General features: G+C 36.0%; 1 protein-coding gene across 6 annotated transcripts in view; it reads right to left on the reverse strand.

The window, feature by feature from the left end:
- Positions 1–280: 280 nt before the first annotated feature.
- LOC134529548 (protein-cysteine N-palmitoyltransferase Rasp) overlaps positions 281–21,345 on the reverse strand; it is a 42,708-nt gene continuing 21,643 nt past the window's right edge. For all 6 annotated transcript variants that reach the window (XM_063363758.1, XM_063363757.1, XM_063363756.1 and 3 more), the window contains 5 exons: positions 15,131–15,271; positions 12,915–13,132; positions 5,625–5,826; positions 5,207–5,351; positions 281–631 (listed from right to left, as the gene is read on the reverse strand). In XM_063363758.1, the coding sequence (XP_063219828.1) occupies positions 531–631; positions 5,207–5,351; positions 5,625–5,826; positions 12,915–13,132; positions 15,131–15,271 (807 nt within the window). In that variant the 3' untranslated portion in view covers positions 281–530. The remainder of the gene's footprint in view (positions 632–5,206; positions 5,352–5,624; positions 5,827–12,914; positions 13,133–15,130; positions 15,272–21,345) is intronic.

Here is a 21,345-nt window from a genome sequence, read left to right on the forward strand (position 1 = left end):
ATATTACTTACCATTGGTCGCTGCTCCATTTTGATGATAAAGCACAAATATAAAAATTACATCTTCTGTACTTACAGCAAGGTGTTTTCTAATGGTTAGTGAAGTGTTTATGATTATAGGTTTTCGGAATAATATCAATTACACAGATTGTATTATTCAAGGGTTTGCAAGATATATTCTCTCAGTTCTATATTTTGGCACTTGGATCGCAATTGCTAATTGCCGTAAAATTAATTGCAAGATTTTTGTCATACAAAACACAGAAATAAGTACAACCAAATCACATTAGAAATTTTATTATAAAAATAACAAAAGCATTAAAAATATAGTAATTGTAGAATATCACAGCAAGGAAAATCTACCTTTTCTTTACATTTAAAAATCATTTTTACATCCTGATTAGAGGTTTTGGTTTCAGTGGGCCTTTCACACATTTTTCTCTATTTCTTCCAATCCTTCTCCAACTTCCACCAAATTTGGGCTATAAAAAGTCCCAATCTTGGACATGAAATTATACCACAGATTAAAAGCTATTTCTTTCCTCTTCCTCCTTCCATGTTTGATATTTCCATTGAAACTTGACAACAGCAGTATGCAAATGTAAACAATGATGCAGTTACAAGTATTGGTCCTGAAAAAAATTCATATAGTTTTAATTGACACACTGTGAGTAGAAATACTCAATTGATGCATAAAAATTCTGTCTATATACTTTCATATTTTAACACACATAAATTCTACCATATAAATGTTGAGATATACGATTTGAAGTCTTCATGAAGCTGTCAGTCCCGTTCCTCAATGACAAAGAAATGTGAATGGATAACGGACAGGGGCGTAGCCAGGGGGGGGTTTTAGGGGTTCGAACCCCCCCCTTAGCTCCAAATCTTTAATTAATTTCTTATTCATCACTCAAACAAATTTCATATTAAAATTAATAAAATTTTTACCATTACAATATTTAAATTTAAGTACCGAAAACTGCTAAAATAGCACTATTATACACCTTAAAATCCAAATTTTCCCGGGGGAGGACCCCCGGACCCCCCGCTTTAATACGGGGGGGGGGGGGGGGGGGCCATGCTTCATAACACCCCCCATACGCAAATCCTGGCTACGCCACTGATAACGGACCCGCAAGATATTTACGTTTCACTATTCATTTGGCTCTTCCACAATGCACGGAAACTAACATATGGCAACCAATGTAACTGAATGTAACGGTTACGCAAATAAATTTAATTGAAAACATTTTGATCTCCGAGAACATAACACGGTCAGGATTTACATATACAATAAAAATAAACCGGAAAGTAATGACAGAACACAGATATTATTGTACTTGAAAACATTTTTTAAGTAAAAAATGTTGTTGCCACGACTTCCAAATACTCAGCTTCTATTTTGGGCACACGGAATAACATAACCGGAAAAGCTGAGAATTGCCGAGCTAATCCGTACGGGTCTGTGTCCGCATGCATGCAATTGTAGATAATCCATTCCGTGAGATCCGTCTCTGTATACATGATCCATCTCTACTTTAATGTCATTGTAGAACGGGCCTCAATAACAATAGATCTTTTAAATTGTGGCTTGTCTAAGGAATTAGAGGTCTCCGTCGGTATCAGTATCAAATGCATTAGTATACCAATATTCCACCGATCTACCATGGATAGGAAAAAGTATGGTACAAGCAGTGAAGCTAAACTAAAGAAACTGCATGATAGGAATTGGCATAAAAAGTCATTGAGAACACTGATTGCATTAAGAACAACATTCGGACCCCTTCACCAAAAACATCTGCAGAGCTGCTTGTAAGATAGAAATTACAAAAAACTTTGGACTAAATAAGCAATACTCTGTATTAAGTATTTGTTATCAACCAATGCATTTATTAACCAATGCATTTATTAACCAATGCATTTATTAACCAATGCATTTATTAACCAATGCATTTATATCAGTCCTTTGAGGCTGAAACTGTAGACTATCATTTTACAACAAATAAAAATTCTTGACATGTTGCCACGCACAACCTCCTTCCTTGTCTCTCTGCAGGGTAACATCTCTCTCCCAGATTGCTGGCAGCCTAGCAATGAGACGAAGAAAGGTGTAAGGGAAGGGGCGACGCAATCAACAAGATCTCAAAATCTCTACATACCTACACATCTCTTCCATTATGCTGGCATACATAAAAGCCAGCTAGCTTGAGTTATATATCTGAGTGGGATTTCGAGTTCCCATGAATACTTTCAAAGGTGGCATCTGTAGAGGTGTGAAGAATGATTGAAATCACTTTGAACAACCATGCCAAAAGCCACATGTATGTCAAGAGCCAGCAAGTGATTCGGGTAACTGAAGAGGGTGAGCTCGCAATGAGCAGTGCAGCATGCAAGTGATTTAGGTGTATGAAGAGGTTGAGCTCGGAAAAAAATGTGCATCAAGCAAGTGATTTGAGTGCATGGAGAGGATGAGCTTGCAATGAGCAGCAAAGCAAGTGAGTGATTCGAGAATATGGAGAGGGTGAGCTTGCAATGAACAGTGCAGCAAGCATATAATTTGAGTGTATGGAGAGGATTAGTTCACAATGAGCAGTGCACCAAGTGAGTGATTATGTATGGAGAGGCTGAGCTTACAATGAGCAGCACAGCAAGCGAGTGATTCAAGTGTATAGAGAGGATGAGCTAGCAATAAGATGTCCATCAAGCAAGTGATTCAAGTACATGGAGAGGGTGAGCTTGCAATGAGCAGTGCACCAACAAGTGAGTCAGGTGTTTGGAGAGAATGAGCTCACAATAAGCAGTACAACAAATGAGTGATTCAGGTGTATGGAGAGGGTGAGCTCACAATAAGCAGCACAGCAAGAGTGTGATTCCGGTGTATAAAGAGGGTGAGCACACAATGAGCAGTGCAGCAAGCAAGTGATATGAATTATGGAAATGTTGAGCTTGCATTGAGCAGCGCAGCAAGCGAATGATTTGGATGTATGAAGAGGGTGAGCTTGTAATGAGCAGTGCACTGTCGCCCAGGGAAAGGCCGCAAAAATTCTGGTTCATATTTTTATTTTAATGCTATTTTAGTTTGTGTTAATCTATGTATTCTAGTCTCTTAGTTTTACGTAAGTTTTATATTTATTTAAGACAGTTAAAATAGGCCCGTAAATGTAAGCTATTTTATGTACGCAGCAGTCTCTTAAGTTTGTAGATATTTAATAATTTTGTTTGTAACTTTCTTTGTAGATTTTTAATTATTTTGTTTGTAACTTTCTTGTGGTCAGTTAGTTGTAACTAATCAAACTACTGTGAAGAGCACAAAGGAAACTAATTAACATGAGCTTGTGACAGTGACGACAGTGCAGCGTTAGTTTCACATTGTGGTCAAGTGGTCCATCAGTGACCCGACAGATAGTGTTAGTATGGCCGAAGAATTAAAAAAATTGGCATGTGGCATGGAAGGAGTGTGTCCATGCAAAACATGAGGGAGTTGAATTTGTGGCAGGCAGCTGTAAACATGCAGGCAACAAGGATTGCAGGTACAAGCAAGTATAGTTAACGAATTTAGTAATGGTCACTGGGAGTGTGCGGTTACGTCATCATTCATGGCCATACCGTGGACAGTTATGGTGTTTCCTGTGTTCCAACATCTTGGCAATGCATGCGGCACATATGCATTGTACGTGTTTTAGGAGAGGAACTTTAAGTCACAATATTTTAATTTTATATTGCTCGCCTCAACTTTACTCAGGAGTCAATGAACAGCAGTGCCACAGGTGGGATATCAAACTTTCCCCAATTAAAATTCATGGCCAAGAAGAAAAAAAGCCATGAGGAAAATTAGGTCAATGTGTCAATTTAAAATTTCTAAGAAATTTAGTGGATTGGAATTTATAACTGACTGGTGTCTTGTTGCTGCCAGTAGGAGCCCCTTTTTATTGAAGAACTTTTAGCTGCAATTTGCATTTGCAAGTTTGGAAAGATGTTATGCTCACTTAAGATTTACCACTTAATAAATTTGAAAACCCCATTTGGTACCAAAGACAATGCAATATACAATTTTACCAGACTTCAGCAATTTGGCTAAGGAGGCAAACTATTTTGAATATTTAAATGATTTATACTGATAATAGTTATGGCCAATGTTGTTAATCAGTTTAAGTCATCACTTTATATGTTTATACTTTATATTTATTAATATTTAGCATTTTGCCTATTATAGTTATTATTTTGAGCTGCCACCTTTTTCTTGCCTTTTGTATTAACAAAAACCTTTGTAATATATACTTGTATTTTAGCAATGTGTATTTTAGAAAATTATTATAGAACAATCTTTTAATGGCCTTAAATACTTAAGAACAATTGTATGACCTATGATAGCACCACATGGAGTTTAACTATTTGTATGATATTGTGCGTTATTTTGTATAAACCTGTGCATATTATAATAGAACTTAATATTGGTGTTGTAATTTAAGAGTTTAGTTTACATTTACATTTCAGTTGTTAGTTATTTTTTTCAAGTTAATCATAGTCCACATTTCCTGTTACAGACAACACCAAGGCTATTGAGCAGCCACAAACCATTTGGGAAAACAATTATCAGGAGTGAGAATAATGCTGCCTATTCTGTCAGAGGAAATAGAAGACACTATTTTACATCTAAATACATTTCAATATTGTTTTGCTTAGTACTCCAACCGAATCTCAGCTATGATAGCAGTTAAAGCTATATTTTCACTTAAAACAAATAGTGGGTTAGATTTGCCTTCTTTCCCCGTAATTTTATGAAGTCATCTGCAGACGTATAGCCTCTAAACCAGATTCTGAAGCATCATCAGCCTTGGGATATAAGGAACAATCTTCAGCAATCCCAGCCACTGACAGGAGACAAATGGATGTATGTGGCCATTATTGTAAGTCAACTAATTTCTTTAAAAATAGTGGGACCAGATATTTAATTGATACTTTCATATATAAGGTAACTGAATTGGTGGCAATTAATTAAAGTTAATGCATTTTAAACTTACATCAGCTATCAAGCTAGACAAATGGTTGCTGAAGTAGATGCATTACATTGTTTGATTGAAGGTCTTAAGTGGCTAAATTCTTGAAACCATTACTGTCATAACACTGGGATAGTACTCAATGTTTATTTTCAAGGAAACAATTGTAACTGCATGTGACACTTTCACCTGTCCTGGTTTTCTTACCTTCAAAGAACCTTTTTATGAAGATATTCCCAATTTCCACATCACCAAAAAAATAAAAGTTAGAAAAAGCTGACATTAGAAACAAAGGTGTCGAAATAAAAGCATAATATCTTCTCTTGCTTTGCTGACTCTGAAATAATGAATCCTGAAATCAAAATAATAACATATAGACAGGAAAATAAAAACTATGGCTATACAAAATTTTTAATCTTTTATAACATCAATAATATATTTATTTTACTGTGTAGTGTTTACATCAATATACTTGCTTAAAGATGAATAAATGGTGAAATAACAATCTCTGCCAATCTTTTCATTGTAAAAATTCACTCTAATTATATTTTCATAACGTTCCTAAAGAAGTATAATTTCAAAAAAATTATCATAATCTAAACATTCAAAGAGCAGTAAAGCATACCTCCATAAACATGTAGCTTTCTGTTTTACTGATGGCATTGCATATCCTTTCTATAGCAACGCCAAGGAAATTTAGAAAGGACCATACAAATATGGAAATATAAGGTTTATGCCATAAGAAAATGAAGCAGAAGCACACAAATGATGATGCCAGTTTTCTCCATAGGCCCGGATTACTTCCCAGGCAGGGGACATAAATATACCTGTAAAATAAATTAAATCACCACACATTAATAGCAATACTAAAACTTAACAAAAATAATGTACAAATTTAACATATTGACAAAACACTCTATCCTAGGGGTTTAAAGAGAAATAAAGTTAAGTATTTGCATTATCGTAGCTGTTTAATTAGGTATGTTAGTAGCTTAGTATGTATTATATTTCATTTGCTATAATACCAAAACAAAATCAGACTATTACTCCCCCCTTTTTTTCCCCTCTTTCAATGGAAAATTTGTACAGTTTCTTTGAGCAAGCATGGAGAGAACACTCACCTACATTCAACATATTATCCCACAAATTAACAACAAATTATGCCTATTCCAGTTGCCATTATTATTTTTTATTCCAGTTTTTACTTTGAAGCGAACAAATATTTATGTTTTTCAACCAATGCATCAAGCAGTAAGAAAATATTTTAGTCAAATTTAACCCTTTTGAAACAATTCATATTGTTGCATCATATTTTTAACTAAGTTAGGTAACCATTTAATTATTTGCAACCTTGCTGTGCACACTCATTAAAAATCTTATATATTGTATTTTTTAATTAATTATTTATTACCATACGTAAGTAAAATATGATGAGTGTTAGAAATAACTAAAATAAAGGTGTTTTTTTGTTTTGGATTCTATTCAGCATGTAGAAAATGAATTTTCTAGCCAAGGCCATCACTTCGATAAAAACAAATAGGCTAAAAAAAGGTAAGTAATATTTTTTCTATTGGCTGTCAGCAATGATGTTTTGGTGACATCACTCATGTTCGAACATGTTCGTTTGACGATTGGTTCTCCTCACTTAAAGAACGAGCCGAGCCTTTACTTCTGGAAGAAAGGAGCCAGGGAGTCATTATGCATCTGGGTAACATAATTTAAGAAAAGGAGCAAGGCATTTCTTTTGGACAGTAGCCTTGTAGGAAGGCATTATTTCTGTATAAATGACCCTTAAACTAGGGAAATAATATAAAAATTAAAAAATTAAAAAATTGTAATAACTGAAACTACAACAGTTAATTACTACAAAATATAAAACTACAGTGGAAATAGAGTTTTAAAAATAAAATCTCTCAGTGAACTTTAGGGCTTGGTCTCACATGCCACGCTGATTTATTTTATCATGTTATCATTGTTACTTTTATTTAAGAGATCTTTCTGAAATCCTAACTAGATACCCCTTGTGCATTTGTTCTTCTGTGACCAATATTTTCAAGTGAGATTCATTAAGTGTAATATAATGGGTTTTAAAATTAGTACAAGTGTTAATAATTAAGAACACTTGCATGATTTTTCATGACAATTAAATTACACATAGTGAATACCTGTTGAAAATATTGGTGACAGAACAAGAAATGCATGAGGGGTATCAAGATGAAATTTCATAAATAGCCCTTAACTACTAGTAATGATTAAAAAATGAAGAAGAAAAAATCAACATAATATGAGAGACTGAACCTTAAGACAGACAATCCTGCAATGAGTTTACCAGATAAAAGGAGCTTCTTACAAATGCAGCACAATGCAAAAGAAAGATTTTTAAAAATATGTAACTTACAAGTAGTATACTATTCCAATAATGCATTTTTTTTTTCATTATTTTAATTAATATTTTTGTGAAACAATGTTCAAATTGTAGATTTTTCAAGCAAATTCAATTCCATTAAATAAATAAAAAAATTATCCCAGGTGTATTTTTTCATAGTTAGCTATCAAAGGTTTTTTTTTAATGTTTAAGCCCTAAAAACACGGATTATAGAACTGAAACTTTTCAGGTTTTATATAATTCCTTTTCTTCTCTTGTGTGTTTATAGAAGCCTCAAACATTAGTAAAAAAAATACCAGTGAACATTGGTGTGAAAATGGCTGATATTGGATTAAGCCTAGTCATAGAAAAGCATTTAAACACTGTGATGTGAGGAATATTACAATGCTGCAGTCAATAGTATGCTAACTCATCCCATCACCAATTAATCTCTATCTCACAACCACTTAACCTAGCAGGCCAAGACTCACGTCTTGACCAGCTTCTTATAGCGGCCAGCTGTGCCTGTATGCGTACATGTGTGTGTGTGTGGGTGTGAGCACAGATAAGAGAATGAATGACTGACTGAATGAACCAATGAGTAAGGGAGTGATTAAATAAGTGAGTGATGGGTGAGTGGTGGGTTAGTGAGTGTGAGTGGATGTGTAAATGAGAAAGTGAGTGGTGGGTGGGTGAGTAAATAAGTAAGTGAGTGAGGAATGATGAGTAATGAGTGAGTAAATGAGTGGGTGATTGTGTGATGAGTGATTGAGTGAATTAGGGTTTAACATCTTGACAACATTGATGTCATTAGAGATGAATGAGGGATGAAACTGTGAAATGGAGCAGCAAAGGAGTACATGTGGTGGGAAAAAACAAACCCATAGACTCATGGGGCAAAGTCTGCCATGTTTCCCACTTACCAAAAATCTGAATTCCACTTAACCCAGAATCAAACCCAGCATGCTGTGTGGCATTGGGAACCACATTTCACCTTTTTTGAAAATTTAATTTGGTTTAAAGTTGGTGGCTAGTGCATTTTTGAGTACAGATGTTTAAGCTCTTGGTACTTTTAAATGCTGTTAAAAGTTTGTCTAATGTTCTTTTATCAGTTTTGCTTAAAATAATGTTTTCTGTGTTGAATGTTGGCAAAGATTTCTTTTTATATTTAATGTGAATCACAAATTCAATGTAATTTAATTTAGTAAATGGTTTGGAAACTTTCTGAACGACGCAACAATGTATCTACGCATGCTATTGGTGGGGCGGGCTGTGTTTCCCGTGGTGACCACAGCAAGCACTGGTAGCACTCAGTGAGCTCCGCCAGCGACGAGGGATTCTGCAGCCTTGAGGAGTGTTAAGCTACACCTGGGGGATGATGAAACTGGACCGGATGCACGCAGTGGTCGGTAAACCTTGCTGTCCTATAGTGCATAGAACATTAGCCTACAAAGCTGTGTCACAAGAGACTGTAAGTTCATCCGCTCACGCCCTTAATTTCTGCACCATGGATTATTTTTTTTAATATTTCACCCTGGACTGCTTGCATAGCTTTTGACGTGTTCCAAGTATATTAACTTTTTAGCGGAACATTATTTGGTAGTAAAAGAAACTGGCTTGCTCGCGTGTGTGGTAGTTTGTGCAACACCCAATTTATTATCAGCTTCTAATGAACTGCCATGATAGAAGTGTGCACAGATAAATTTGCCGCACGCCTAAATTTTTTGGTGCTGAAACACACGGTGCAAGACATTGGCGGATAGAGAAAAGAATTTTAAGCTCACGATCCTGCGACTGTTGAAAAGTTTCATTTCGGAAAGCCAATTTTGTGTCAGTTTTAGCAGTGTCGAGTGACTGGACTTTTACACCCACATAAGTCAGCCCTGCATGACTTGACCGCACATTTGTAAGCGACGACACAAGATGAACTTAATGCTTACTAACTTTAGAACCTGCTTTCCTTTTCTCTATAACATACCCTAAGGGGACATTGAACCGCATGATTTAACCAGTCGTTTGAAGTTGGAACTGTAAAATATTTTCACAAGGCAAGATATTTTTGCAGTATAGGAAACTTTTTTGTGTGCGGGACAGCTATTCAACTATTATAAAACTATTTTCCTACTTTTTGTTTACACAAGCCTCGATCCCTGTTCTGTTGCGAGTCATGACTATAGAAACCATCTTCAAAGTCCTCACCTTATGATGCTGATTGAACTCTAGTTTTGAAGACAAGATGGGGCTTCCCAACATTACATCGGCAGCATTCCCACTTTACGAAAAAGGAAATTTTTCCTGTTAATTGAAATCCTATAAATTTAGGTTTTTTATTTTTCCCTGTTTTAAATATTTTTTTAACTTTGTGTTGTAAGGGCATTACGAACATTTGTATGACTTGGAGTGCTATTAATATTCTTATTATCCAAGTGCAGTATTTACCAGCTGTTTTTATTAACTGTAAATTTTTGATTATATTGTCATTGGTTAACTTTCTGTACAGGATGTGGTCACGAAGAGTGCTCTAGCGATAGTATTTTGGTACAGAATACTGTGCACTCTTTGTATACAAGTAGTTGCTGATTGTATTGCACATTTTTTTTATGATAAATTTTATTTTGGTAGCAAAGGACGTAATTATTCTATTTTTGACTCAAATCCTATTTGAGCTACTATTTAGTGCTTTATCAGTATTTTCCGAGAAAACAGCACTAGGGAGTAATTGTACATTTATGAGATTTTTCCTTCAGGAAATACTTTAACTTCAATTGTCAAGCTCTAAACCTCCCAGCCAACTCCACGTAAGGTCTAGAGTACACATTCATGAACACTTAAAGAATTTTTTTGGATGCTGAAATAACATTTCAGTTCCAAAATAACAGTTACTCTCCATGGCTGATTACTGAAATAACGTCTTTCGGACACAAAACTGATTTTAACTGTTTCTATTTATCCTTCATGAAAATTCACAGTCACAATGGCCGCCATCTTCCGACCACTAAACAAATACATGTCGAGAATACAAAAAGGGTGCACAAAAATCTTCATTGATTTCAAAACACAAATTTACTGTTCGTAGGTACCGAAAAATGAATATGAGACTGTTCGCAAGTAAATCCTTCATTAGTACAAGCCAAAGGACTCATTCTGAACAAATACTAAGTTACTCTACCATTGTTTTGGACTATTACCAACAACTGTGGTCTAAGGAATTCTAATTAAAGTTCGAAAAAGGTTTCATGTTCAGCATAGTCTGGACCACAGCCAAAAAATTCTCTCTTCACCCATTAATATATTATTTGTGAGCCACCGCCCAACCAGCAACCTGCCGATGCCTGTACAGTTGAAGACAGATGCCATGACCACCCTTCTCTTCCGAGAAATACGAAGGTGCCCATGTGAATTAATTTCCGCCCAATCACAAAATTACACACAAAAATATCAGCCAATACTGGTGCATGGCAACAAGTCACGAGTCCTTTTTATCATGCTGAAGCAACCTCTGTCTCTCTCTAATTCTTACCTAACTGGAAAACTATTGCATCAGCCAGCTTTCAAACAAAGGACCATGGAAAAAAAATAGAAAAGAAAATTATGTGTACACACACACAAGTTAACCAGTAAAAAATACATAAAATTAACTTCTAATGACTTTTTTCACAATAAAGTAAGGAAATAAACATAAATACCTGCAAACATGAAATAATGTAAATTATGATCATAAAACACCTTGCAAACACAAGAATAGTTCCTGAAAGGAATAAATAGCTATATTATTTAAATCATACCAGAAAACTTAACCATAGTACTGAATATGATCACAAAACATAATAAAGTTCTAATAAAACTTATTTTACCAATAGGGATGGTAGGTATCTAGGTTGCTACATAGTTTTTGGATAACCCCCAGCTGGTGACTCGGTTTTTAGTAAGTGCCTTGGATTGTTGAGGGACAAACGAGGTGTGTTAAAAAAGAAACCCAACTTTTGCTATAACATCTTTACTGCTCATTGTACAACACGTTAAGCATTGTGCCCCTCAAAGTAGTTCCCTCCACTTGCAATACACCATTCCCAATGTTTCTTCCATTTTTGGAAAGCCTCCTGAAACGTACTCTGAGATGGCACGCAGGTCTCTTGTCGCATTGTCCTGAATCTCCCCAATGGTTTGGGAACTACGTCCTTAAACATGGTTTTAAGTGTGGGAAACAGGAAAATGTATGCTGGATCTAGGTCCAGAGAATAGGGTGGATGGAGCACAACAGGAGTGTGATATTTTGCCAGATAGCTGCGAACAAGGAACCGGTGCATTGTCATAATGCAATATCCAAGTCTGGTTTCCCCACAATTCAGACCTCTTCCTGCGCACAGCATCCCTCAAACATGGTAGACTTCCCTGTTTACTATCTGATGACATGGTGTAAATTCCTGATAGAAAATGCCTTTGCAGTCAAAAAACACAAACCATCACCACCTTGATCTTTGACGAGTCATGCGTGCCTTTTTTGGACACGGACATCCTTTTCCCACCCATTGCGACGACTGCACCATCATTTCAACATCACAGGCATAAACCCATGTATCATCAACTGTGATGATGTTCTTAAGAAAATTTTCATTAGCATTGGCCACTGCCAAGCAGTTCCTGGCTGATTTCAACATTGATCTGTTTTTGATCGTCAGTCATCAAATGCTGCATGAATTTTGCACTGATGTATGTCAAGTTTGTTACTCAAAATTTTAGGGCATGATCCTACGCTGATACCCACTTCGTCTGCAACTTCTTGAACAGATAGACGACGATTTCCACGAATCGCAGCACAAACTCTCTCTACATGGTCATCATCTGTTGATGTGGAAGGTCGTCCAGACCGCCATTCTGCCATGTTCAAAATTCTTAAACCACTCATAGAACTGAGTGCAACTTATAAAGTCCTTCCCATGTGCTTGGCTACGCAAATTAAATGTCTCTGTAAAGGTTTTGCCAAGTTTGTAGCAAAATTTCACACACACACATTGCTCTTCAAGCTCTTTCATTGTCACATTGGCACTAATCCGAAGAATGACTCGTGCACATGCTCACTTCAGCGGCTGTAACTCGCAAATAATAGTCATAGCAAAATGCAGCGAATAGCAGTTTGTGTCTAAACCTGCCACTAGGTGCATTCAGTAGCCGCAGCGCGCTCCCTCTGTCAGTTGGCGCGCTATTTCGAAAGTTTGGTTTATTTTTTAACACACCTCGTACCACACTTGGTATTGAAAAGCAATACCTGCAGCAGGAGGGAAGGAAGAAAACTGAAATAACATTATGACACTAGCATCGAGGACAAAGCACTGCCTCACTTCTTGTGTGTGCTTATCTATAATTGGCTATTTGAACTTGTTCAAAATAAGTGAGGTTCATACTCCATGATTACTGGCATTTCCCACTCGGTTTGGTGTAGCGTATAACCATACAAAGGTAAGAAAGGGAATTTTGATAACTCTGCACTTATTATACTAAACTGTTCAAACACTAACAACCCCTTAATAATATTATAAATGTATGACTTACCTTTTTAGAAATGTGTAGAGCCCTTGATCAAAGTAACGCCACATATCTGAATACAGATAGATTCGGGCGATACACTTTGGGTGTCGAGGTGCTTCAATATGTGCAATTTGTGCAACTGTACTGATTAAACCATACACCACCACATACTTCAACATGAAAAACTGTCCCATGCAGTAGCCCATTCCATAAAAACTCCATGAATCAAGATGTTTCACAATCTGCCAATAAAACCACAATCATGTGCCTGTAACTATTAATCTACTAGGACTCACTGAGAAACATTCAATATGTAGACATTATCATTTCAGCTATAGGAAAAATGGCTAGAGTTTTACATTGTAACACTTATAGCATTACACCATTCAGTATATTCACTACATTTAATAAAAATGGTAGTAATTTAACTTTCTACAAGAAAGTGAGCGCTTCATAATCTGTACAGAAAAAAAGAGCAAATATGTAAAAATTGTATTTTATTTTGTACTATGTAGCTATAAGGATTAAACTTCATTCGAACATCATAAACTTGATTAATAATCAGTTTATAAATAATGTAGGTACTTTTCAAAGCTTTTCAAACATTAGTCATCGATAGCTGGCCATGCAGGGTGTGACCATGCACATATGCAAAAACCTAAAATTCATGTCAAACATCCACACAAAATTTTTCTTCAAAATAAGTTTGGTATTTAAAATATATTTACAACTTACATAAATTTCAAAGTGACATATATGTAAAATTTAGACGTAATAGAGTAAAATAAAATAAATAAAATTTGTAAGAAAATGCTAGGTGGACTAAAATATTAATGTCACAAACTTGTAAAAAGTAATGTACAAAATGAATGAAGAAAGGATTGATGCGAATCCGTATGAGGGTGAGGGCACCTTAACTACTCTCTCGTAGCGAGCCTTGGCCTCCCCCGCCTCCCTACATGTTCGTAACAAAATGTATCAAATGTGCTCTAAATTTTGTGCACAAAAAAGCGTGAGAACTGTACTCGTCATGTCAATGTTTAGCATAAGGATGTCACTGCTACGAGTATATACTCATGATCCTAGGAAAGGAGTATCTTTATTAAAATTTAAAACATGTTCATGCATCTTTCTTTTTAAGTTACCCTTCTTTGTAAACTAAACATAAATTAAATAAAGCAATTATGCATTGAACAATATCAGCCATTGATGGCCAGACAATTGGATTACAAAATTCATACAATTTAAAGTTTCTTATTATATGACTTTCGAAAAAAAAAAAATAAGTTTTGACTAGATTTATCACCCTGAAAAATAACAAAGGTCACACAATTGTGTGAGAATCCACACCACGTGGCTATCATGCAAAATTTACAACAATATTACGCTCACTTGTGATCTTTTTTTCTGTTAAAAAGTTCAATGTAAACATAAATCTTTGACCTTAACAAATAAAAATACTTAACAAAACATCTTACAAACACTAGTTCATTTGTCTGCATGTGTGTGAAAGTGCGATGCTAATCTCAAAGTGTTCCCTACATAAAACATAAATTTCATTCATCCAAATCCCGTCTGAATACACACTTGTGATTGAGATAACAGACGACCCATGACAATTTACAATCTTATACAAATTTACTGACAACTTATTCCTCAAGTTCTCGGCATGAAAAATTACCAACTTGACAAAAACTAACTTCTTTCAGTGTCCATTAATACAAATAGAAGTGTGTGGCATAACAGTACTCCACTGACTTGTGTTACAATGTACCAGTAATCGCTATGCAGGCATCAATTACCACATGCATTATGTCTGCTACTAGCATAAACCCCATTCAACGATGGCAAGTGTTAGCACCGAGTAACCCAGGATTACCTCAGTCGAGCCTCATTACTTGCATGCTCCGTTCCAACAATAAAACACACCTCCCTGTGCCATCGCAGCTCGCCCACAAGATACGGAGGTACAGCTACCTTCAAAACCCAACCCTGGTCTCGGTACAGAAAGGTCCAAAGTATGAACAACAGTTTTCGCGAATATACACCGAAGCTATGCCAACTTAAATAACATTCACAAGGCGTGCGCTAAATGCAAAACATTTATCTCAAAAGTTAAGTTTGTGCTCAAAGCTCTGACTATGCCACAGTGGCCCCTGCAATAAAATTTAACATTTCAATTTCATATAGTAAATATATTTTATGAATTTTTCTAGAACTTAAAATTCTATGAGTCATACCTGAGGGTGCATGGCAAAACCATTGCTGTATATGAAATGTAGGGCCACTTCCGTGAATAGCCACCACCATAAGAATCGAAATAAATTTAACACAATCAACAAACAGTGCTTCCATCTCCATGGTAAAAATGGCTTTGTTATCTGCAACACACCCAAAAAATATATATATAGATTTAATCATTTACTTTAAGCAAAATATGAAAATGTTTTTTATAATCTCTAACAGCATTAAAATTTAATTGGGTATTTCTTAAGTACCTACTATCTTCCTAGTCCACACAGAGTCATGCTGATATTAACTGAAAAAGAAATCAACAGCTTGAAGTGAGTGGCTGCAGGAACAAGTAAGAAATCTTACATCATTAGGAATACTAACTAAAGCTGATCAGACCACTGGTTGGGTAACATCTAGCCATTAAGACTCTTGTCTTGCATGCGGAGTTGGTTATTTCATGTTCTCCTCATTATTATTAATAAAGGAATTTTTCTGTAAGTTCATCAATATTTTTGCATTTATTTCTGGGTCCAAAATTTACTCATTAGATATTCACTAAACATTATTTTTGAGTATAAAAGGTAACACAAGTGATAATAATTACAAAATTTTGCATGACTTTTTACTACCTACTATTAGAAACTACTTAGCAAACACCTGTTCAGAAAATTTGAGATGAAACATAAAAATTGGAACAGAGATATCATGATAAATTTACAGGAAAAGCCTAATACAATAGAGATAACAAGAAAATGAAATTACCAACATGGCATGTGAGTTCGAACCTTAACTGTTAGATCACCATTGTACATCAAACACACTATTTGGCTGTAACATACTGTTACGACGTGGCTATAGACGAGGCAGGCCAGTCAGCCCGGCACACCGGCCAGGGCGGGCATAAGGGGAGGCCCCACCTCCTAGACACAGGTGGCACCCGTCACTCCGCTACATGGTAATCCGATTAGTAGCGGCGCCTTGCTACCTACCTCTACCTCTCTCTCTCTCAAGAGTTCAACTCGTTCCCAGCGCTCCGTCTGTGTGAAGTGGCTTAACTAGGACACCATTGTTCTCACAGCTTCGAGTGTTAAGACGGATATTCTGACGATGCGACACTTCAGAGGGCTACGAGACTTTTCCAGGGTGGAACTTCACAGCCACATAAGACAATGTAGACCTCCGGCAGGAGAGAGTGACAGAGGCTGGTGGTGACACCGGCAAGCAAGTACGAGACTGGTGGTATCAGTGAAGTGACGTGGCAAGCTATAAGTGGGTGACAAGCGACGCGCTTCGTGTGTGAAGATCGGATCATTGAGGATTGGTGCACTGGGGACAGTGTAGCAGCACGGACGAGCAGGGCGAAACAGTGTGTTGAGACAGAGGTGTGTCATAAGAGACGAACAGTAGAGAGGGCCACTGTCGAGCAGAGCTCTAGTGGGGAGAGTGAATAGTAGACTTATGAAAGTGTTATTCATTTGTGGACAGACATTTAAATTGTTGTAATTTAATTTATAGCAGAAATATTTGCTGATAAATAAAACAAAAATTTATTAATTGGACTCTACTCTGGACCTGTTTTTCCCACTCGTACACATATTTTTTCAGGTATTCCTTAGGTTTGTCATACACTTCCGAAAATATTTCTCAACTACTGAACAAGGCAAACTTGGGAGATATAATCGGTGTTATTTATTTTGACCACCTCTGATTTTAGTATAAAATGAACAGCAGTACAATGACATAGTAAGAATGGCTACACACGGAGCCAATGACATGAATTTTAAATTTTTAATATGAGAAAATCGAAGTGAATTGAGATTAATAACTTTGGACGCGTGTTCTCCAACAAGGATGTTTGAGCTGACCCCTGTTAATTTAAAGCATGACTATATAAGCAATATGACTATTGTAACACTCACCAATAAAGCAGAACTACCATGTTGCAGCACTTTGACAGCTATTGAAGAGGGCATTGGTAACTTATTCATTCTCAAGTGTTGCCATAAGTGAAAGAAATAATGTATAAAGCCCTAAGGTAGGAATTTTTAGCCTAATAAATCATGCAGCACGCAGAGTGATATTACTCGCAAGACAGTATACACTGTCTTGCTTGCTACTGTGCAGTTCAGTTATTCAAATAATAACAAAATATATTGATTAAAATTTATTTCTTTAGAATTTTTAAAAGCTTGCAACATGGATCTTAACTAGTTTCATGATTTGAGATAAATAAATAAAATTAATTGTGTGTTAGGGCACAACTTCATAAATTTCTGGGCATGAAGGCCTAGGTGCTCAACTCTTAACTAAGAGCACAACATGGCCTCCATGATTGATTAGAATTCTTACCGTCAAGAAATACATCCAATCCCAGGACAACTTCATTATTGATCCCAAGATTCCTCACCTGAGTAGTGGTCAACACACTTCCATTAATTGAAGGGTTTGGTGGATGTAGGTATTTCTGAATATTTTGAAAAAATACTGTTTCTTCTAGTGGATTAAGATGTTAAGTGATTTATTTACACTTCCCTGACACTACGGTTTTTTTTTGGTGCATCAAAGAATTAATAGATGCTGGGAGGATGAAAGGGTATTTTACAGAAAGGAGCAGTTACAGAGCTTTGTGAATGATGGTGTGATGTACTGAACAAGTGCACATAGCACTTTCATTCACCAGTATTATGAAGGGCAGGGAGTCCGTCACAGGTGAAGTTTAGGTGTTCTCTCACTTCTTAATAGATGTTAGTGAGCAGAGCAGTTTCCGAGCGGGAATATTTGCATTTCATTATTCATTATGTCATCGGGCAGTGTTTATTGTTTGCAAAGGTGGTTTACTTGGTGCCACATCAACAATACTGTAACCATGAAACTTGAAGAAACATGTAATGCAGCTACCCCAGAAATAGGCAAGAATGGAGTCTAGCAAACTAAAGACTCTCAGAAGAAGGTTAATACAAAATGGAATGTAGTATTAAATATTCATGTAATGTATGGTAGCATGGATGTACAGTGAAAGGTGTTAATTCCAGCATATTTGAGACCATGGACGAAAATTTCACGTACAACACAATGGTATTTAAAACAAGTTATAATAAGCTGCTCTAATGAAAAAGAAAATATAAATGGGTGCTGGTCTTCTTCAAACAATAATTATGAAACTGCCCATGAAATGTGAAATAAAAAACCCTAGAACATGGGAAAAACTGTATATACTGAAATGAAAACCGATAGTAGCGATACACACTGAGCAAACTAAAATGCTGGCAGTGCAGTAATGCAACCTAATGGCTAAGGTAAACAGCCAGAATCCAAACAAACCAAAACCTGAACGCAAATCGCTAGATTGCTGCCGGATTACAAAATGTGCCGAATCATAGAATGCCATATAAAAGACCTTTCACTGACACGCTGCATCTTCATTCTAGCAAATATTGCTTTACACTGCTCTCTTCCTTACTGGTTTTGAATTTAAGTGTACGTACAGTAATATGATACAGCCAGCCTGCCCACCATTTTCTCGACATTGGGCACCCAAAAAAAAAAAAAAAAAAAACTACTGGCCAATAGATCCCTCGAAAATTGTTTGTGTTAACAATTACCTTTTATGTGAGGGCTACAATGTTGAGCTGTCAACAATAAAAAATTTATTTTTGTAATATTTTTGTTACAGTGTTTTGGTAATCACTGACAATGATTTTCGTTATCACTACAAAGTAAGTTAGGTTTTCTCCAAATTGACACATTTGAACAAAGTTGCAGCTGGGATGAATAATAGCAACAGTCATTTATTTCCTACACAGTTCCACTAAACGGGAGTTTAATGTAGTACGTTCCTAATGATTTAATATTTTTCAGACTCATTGTCAGAAGAAACCACGAACCTTCTCCATGCTCTCCAGTCTTCCCTGACACATCAAGAGATTATATAATTTCATTTTATTTTATTTTATTTTTTTGTCTGAGGTCACCTGAGACTGAAAAATTAATGGCCTATCAGGGTTCGCACACTCTTACTTCAGCTCATATCCTTGTTTTCCCTCTCTTATAACATTCTTTACCTGTCTCATCGGTCTATCTGATAAAATAACAACTATACCTAAATGAAAACTACTATCAAAACACTTTTCGACAAACATACATAACATGAAAATTTTACTATAATATGTTTTCCTGCACAGTATAAAGTTTCCACTATCATTTTGATTAACACTATGCAATAAAAACTACCAGTCAGATAAAGATAAAAGACAAATTTGTTTGATAAAACTTTAAAATGATATATTATCAATCATGATTAAACTAAAGACTAGCCTATACAAAGACTATATGATTCTACTTCAAATAAATACACAGTAAGTTGTTTGTTTCCCTTACACTTAATTAATGTTAGCAAAAATTGGATACAGATAACTAATGTCAAATGAATTTTTAGTTAAAATACATTCAATTTTGACACATTAAGATACTGTATAGTATGAAAAATTACTGCTGCTGTTTTTTTACTTAGATATTGACAATTTCCCCAAATTTTCCAGATTTCGAAGACACTTTTTCAATACCCTGAGTTTTCCCTGTCAGTGGAGAAGCTTGACTATTTTAGGGAACCATTCCAGCACCTGCCTCAATTTAAATAAGGATGGCTGCCCTGGGATTCAAAATCAGTCCTCTGGATCGAGAGTCCAACATTTTACCGTAGCATCAACTCGCTCAGGATCAAGTAATAATGAACAAGTACCAGACATTAACAAGCTTAGTGATGCCGCTGATAACCTTATTGCTGTAGATGAGACATTTTTACATGAAGATGCTTAAAATAGTATGGATCGTGATCCTCATTTAAACAATGAACTAAATTCGAACCATCAAGTACCCAGTTGGACTAATCATGAGGGTACAGCTGGCCTGGTAGATGAACACAGTAGCAAAGAGGAGAATAGTTAATGGTATGTATCCAATTTTAGACAATTTTTTGGAGCCACCAAAGAAGAAACAAAAATGTACAAGAAAGCTACCAAATTAAAATAAACTTTTGAAGAAAGTATTTGCTCCCAAAGAATGAGAAATAGGTCATGGTTATATGTTTGAGAAAGGTAAAGTAATTCCAGATAAATGTGTCTGGAAAGAAATCTTTGTTCTGTAAATTTTCCCTTGAAATATTCTGCTAAGTTTCATTTAGAGCATAATTAAATTTTTAATTGCTTTTATCAACTCGAATTGAATGTGAAAAACTATATCCATTTCAGGTCTATTTACAAAGAAAATGCCTTCATAAAAAGATGGGTGCCATCAAGCAAAAAGCACAACAGGCGGCAGGGAGGCAGAGAGGCAGTCAGTGGCCAGTGTGTGACTGATGACTTGGCAACACCGCACATGGGGTAGGCCTCGCCCGAGCCAAGCGCTGCACAATCACGCCAGCACGCTTATCTGGATAGTGAGTGACACGACTAGCTCTCGTATTCTGTTATTTCTCCATCACAGGTCCCAGGCATGCACGAGAAGAGAAATAGGATGATCCTTCAGGTGCCATGTTGTAAGAAGTTTCATTCAGATGAGCAGTATTGCTGCATGCTTCTTGAACGTTATACTTGATTCGGTGTTATACAATATTTGCTCAGGATGAAGTTTTGCAGAACGAGGACTGATGAGACAACCATTCAGCCAGAGATCTAAAACTTAAGTCAATACTGAAACGTGAAAAGAAGCATAGGTTTTATATTTTGAGAGAAGTTTGAAAACTTTGACTTGCAAGAAATGAAGTTCTTTGGCACTAATACCTTTCCTTGCAAGTTGGGATCAAAATGTGTAACAAACAATGCATTATTTTTGTAATATTAGTTTTGCAATGGTTTTTTAATAACTAAGTATTCCTGATTCCAATTTGCATTGGTGTTTTCTTTTTCTCATTCATAACAGTCTTGGCTTCTTAACAATAAACTTCAGCTTACATAAGTTTTGTATTACGTAAGTTAAACCTTGACAGTCAACCATCTGTTTGGCTGTTGCTAATACCCTGGGAATATGACCTAGTTCAAAGAAGGTTAACCGCTCGGCCTCCTTGCCATTCGTTTAACTTTCCTGTTACTTATAGTCTGACTGAAATTGACAGTTTTTATTCTTTGGTACTTTAAATGAGTGTGATTGGAGGAATAACTATCCCTGCCCTCTCCAGTATTTACTGTTGTGAGATAACATAACAAACCTTCCTCTAAAACAAATT

This window comes from Bacillus rossius, chromosome 2, assembly GCF_032445375.1.
Source record: "Bacillus rossius redtenbacheri isolate Brsri chromosome 2, Brsri_v3, whole genome shotgun sequence".
NCBI classification, from domain to species: Eukaryota; Metazoa; Arthropoda; class Insecta; order Phasmatodea; family Bacillidae; genus Bacillus; species Bacillus rossius.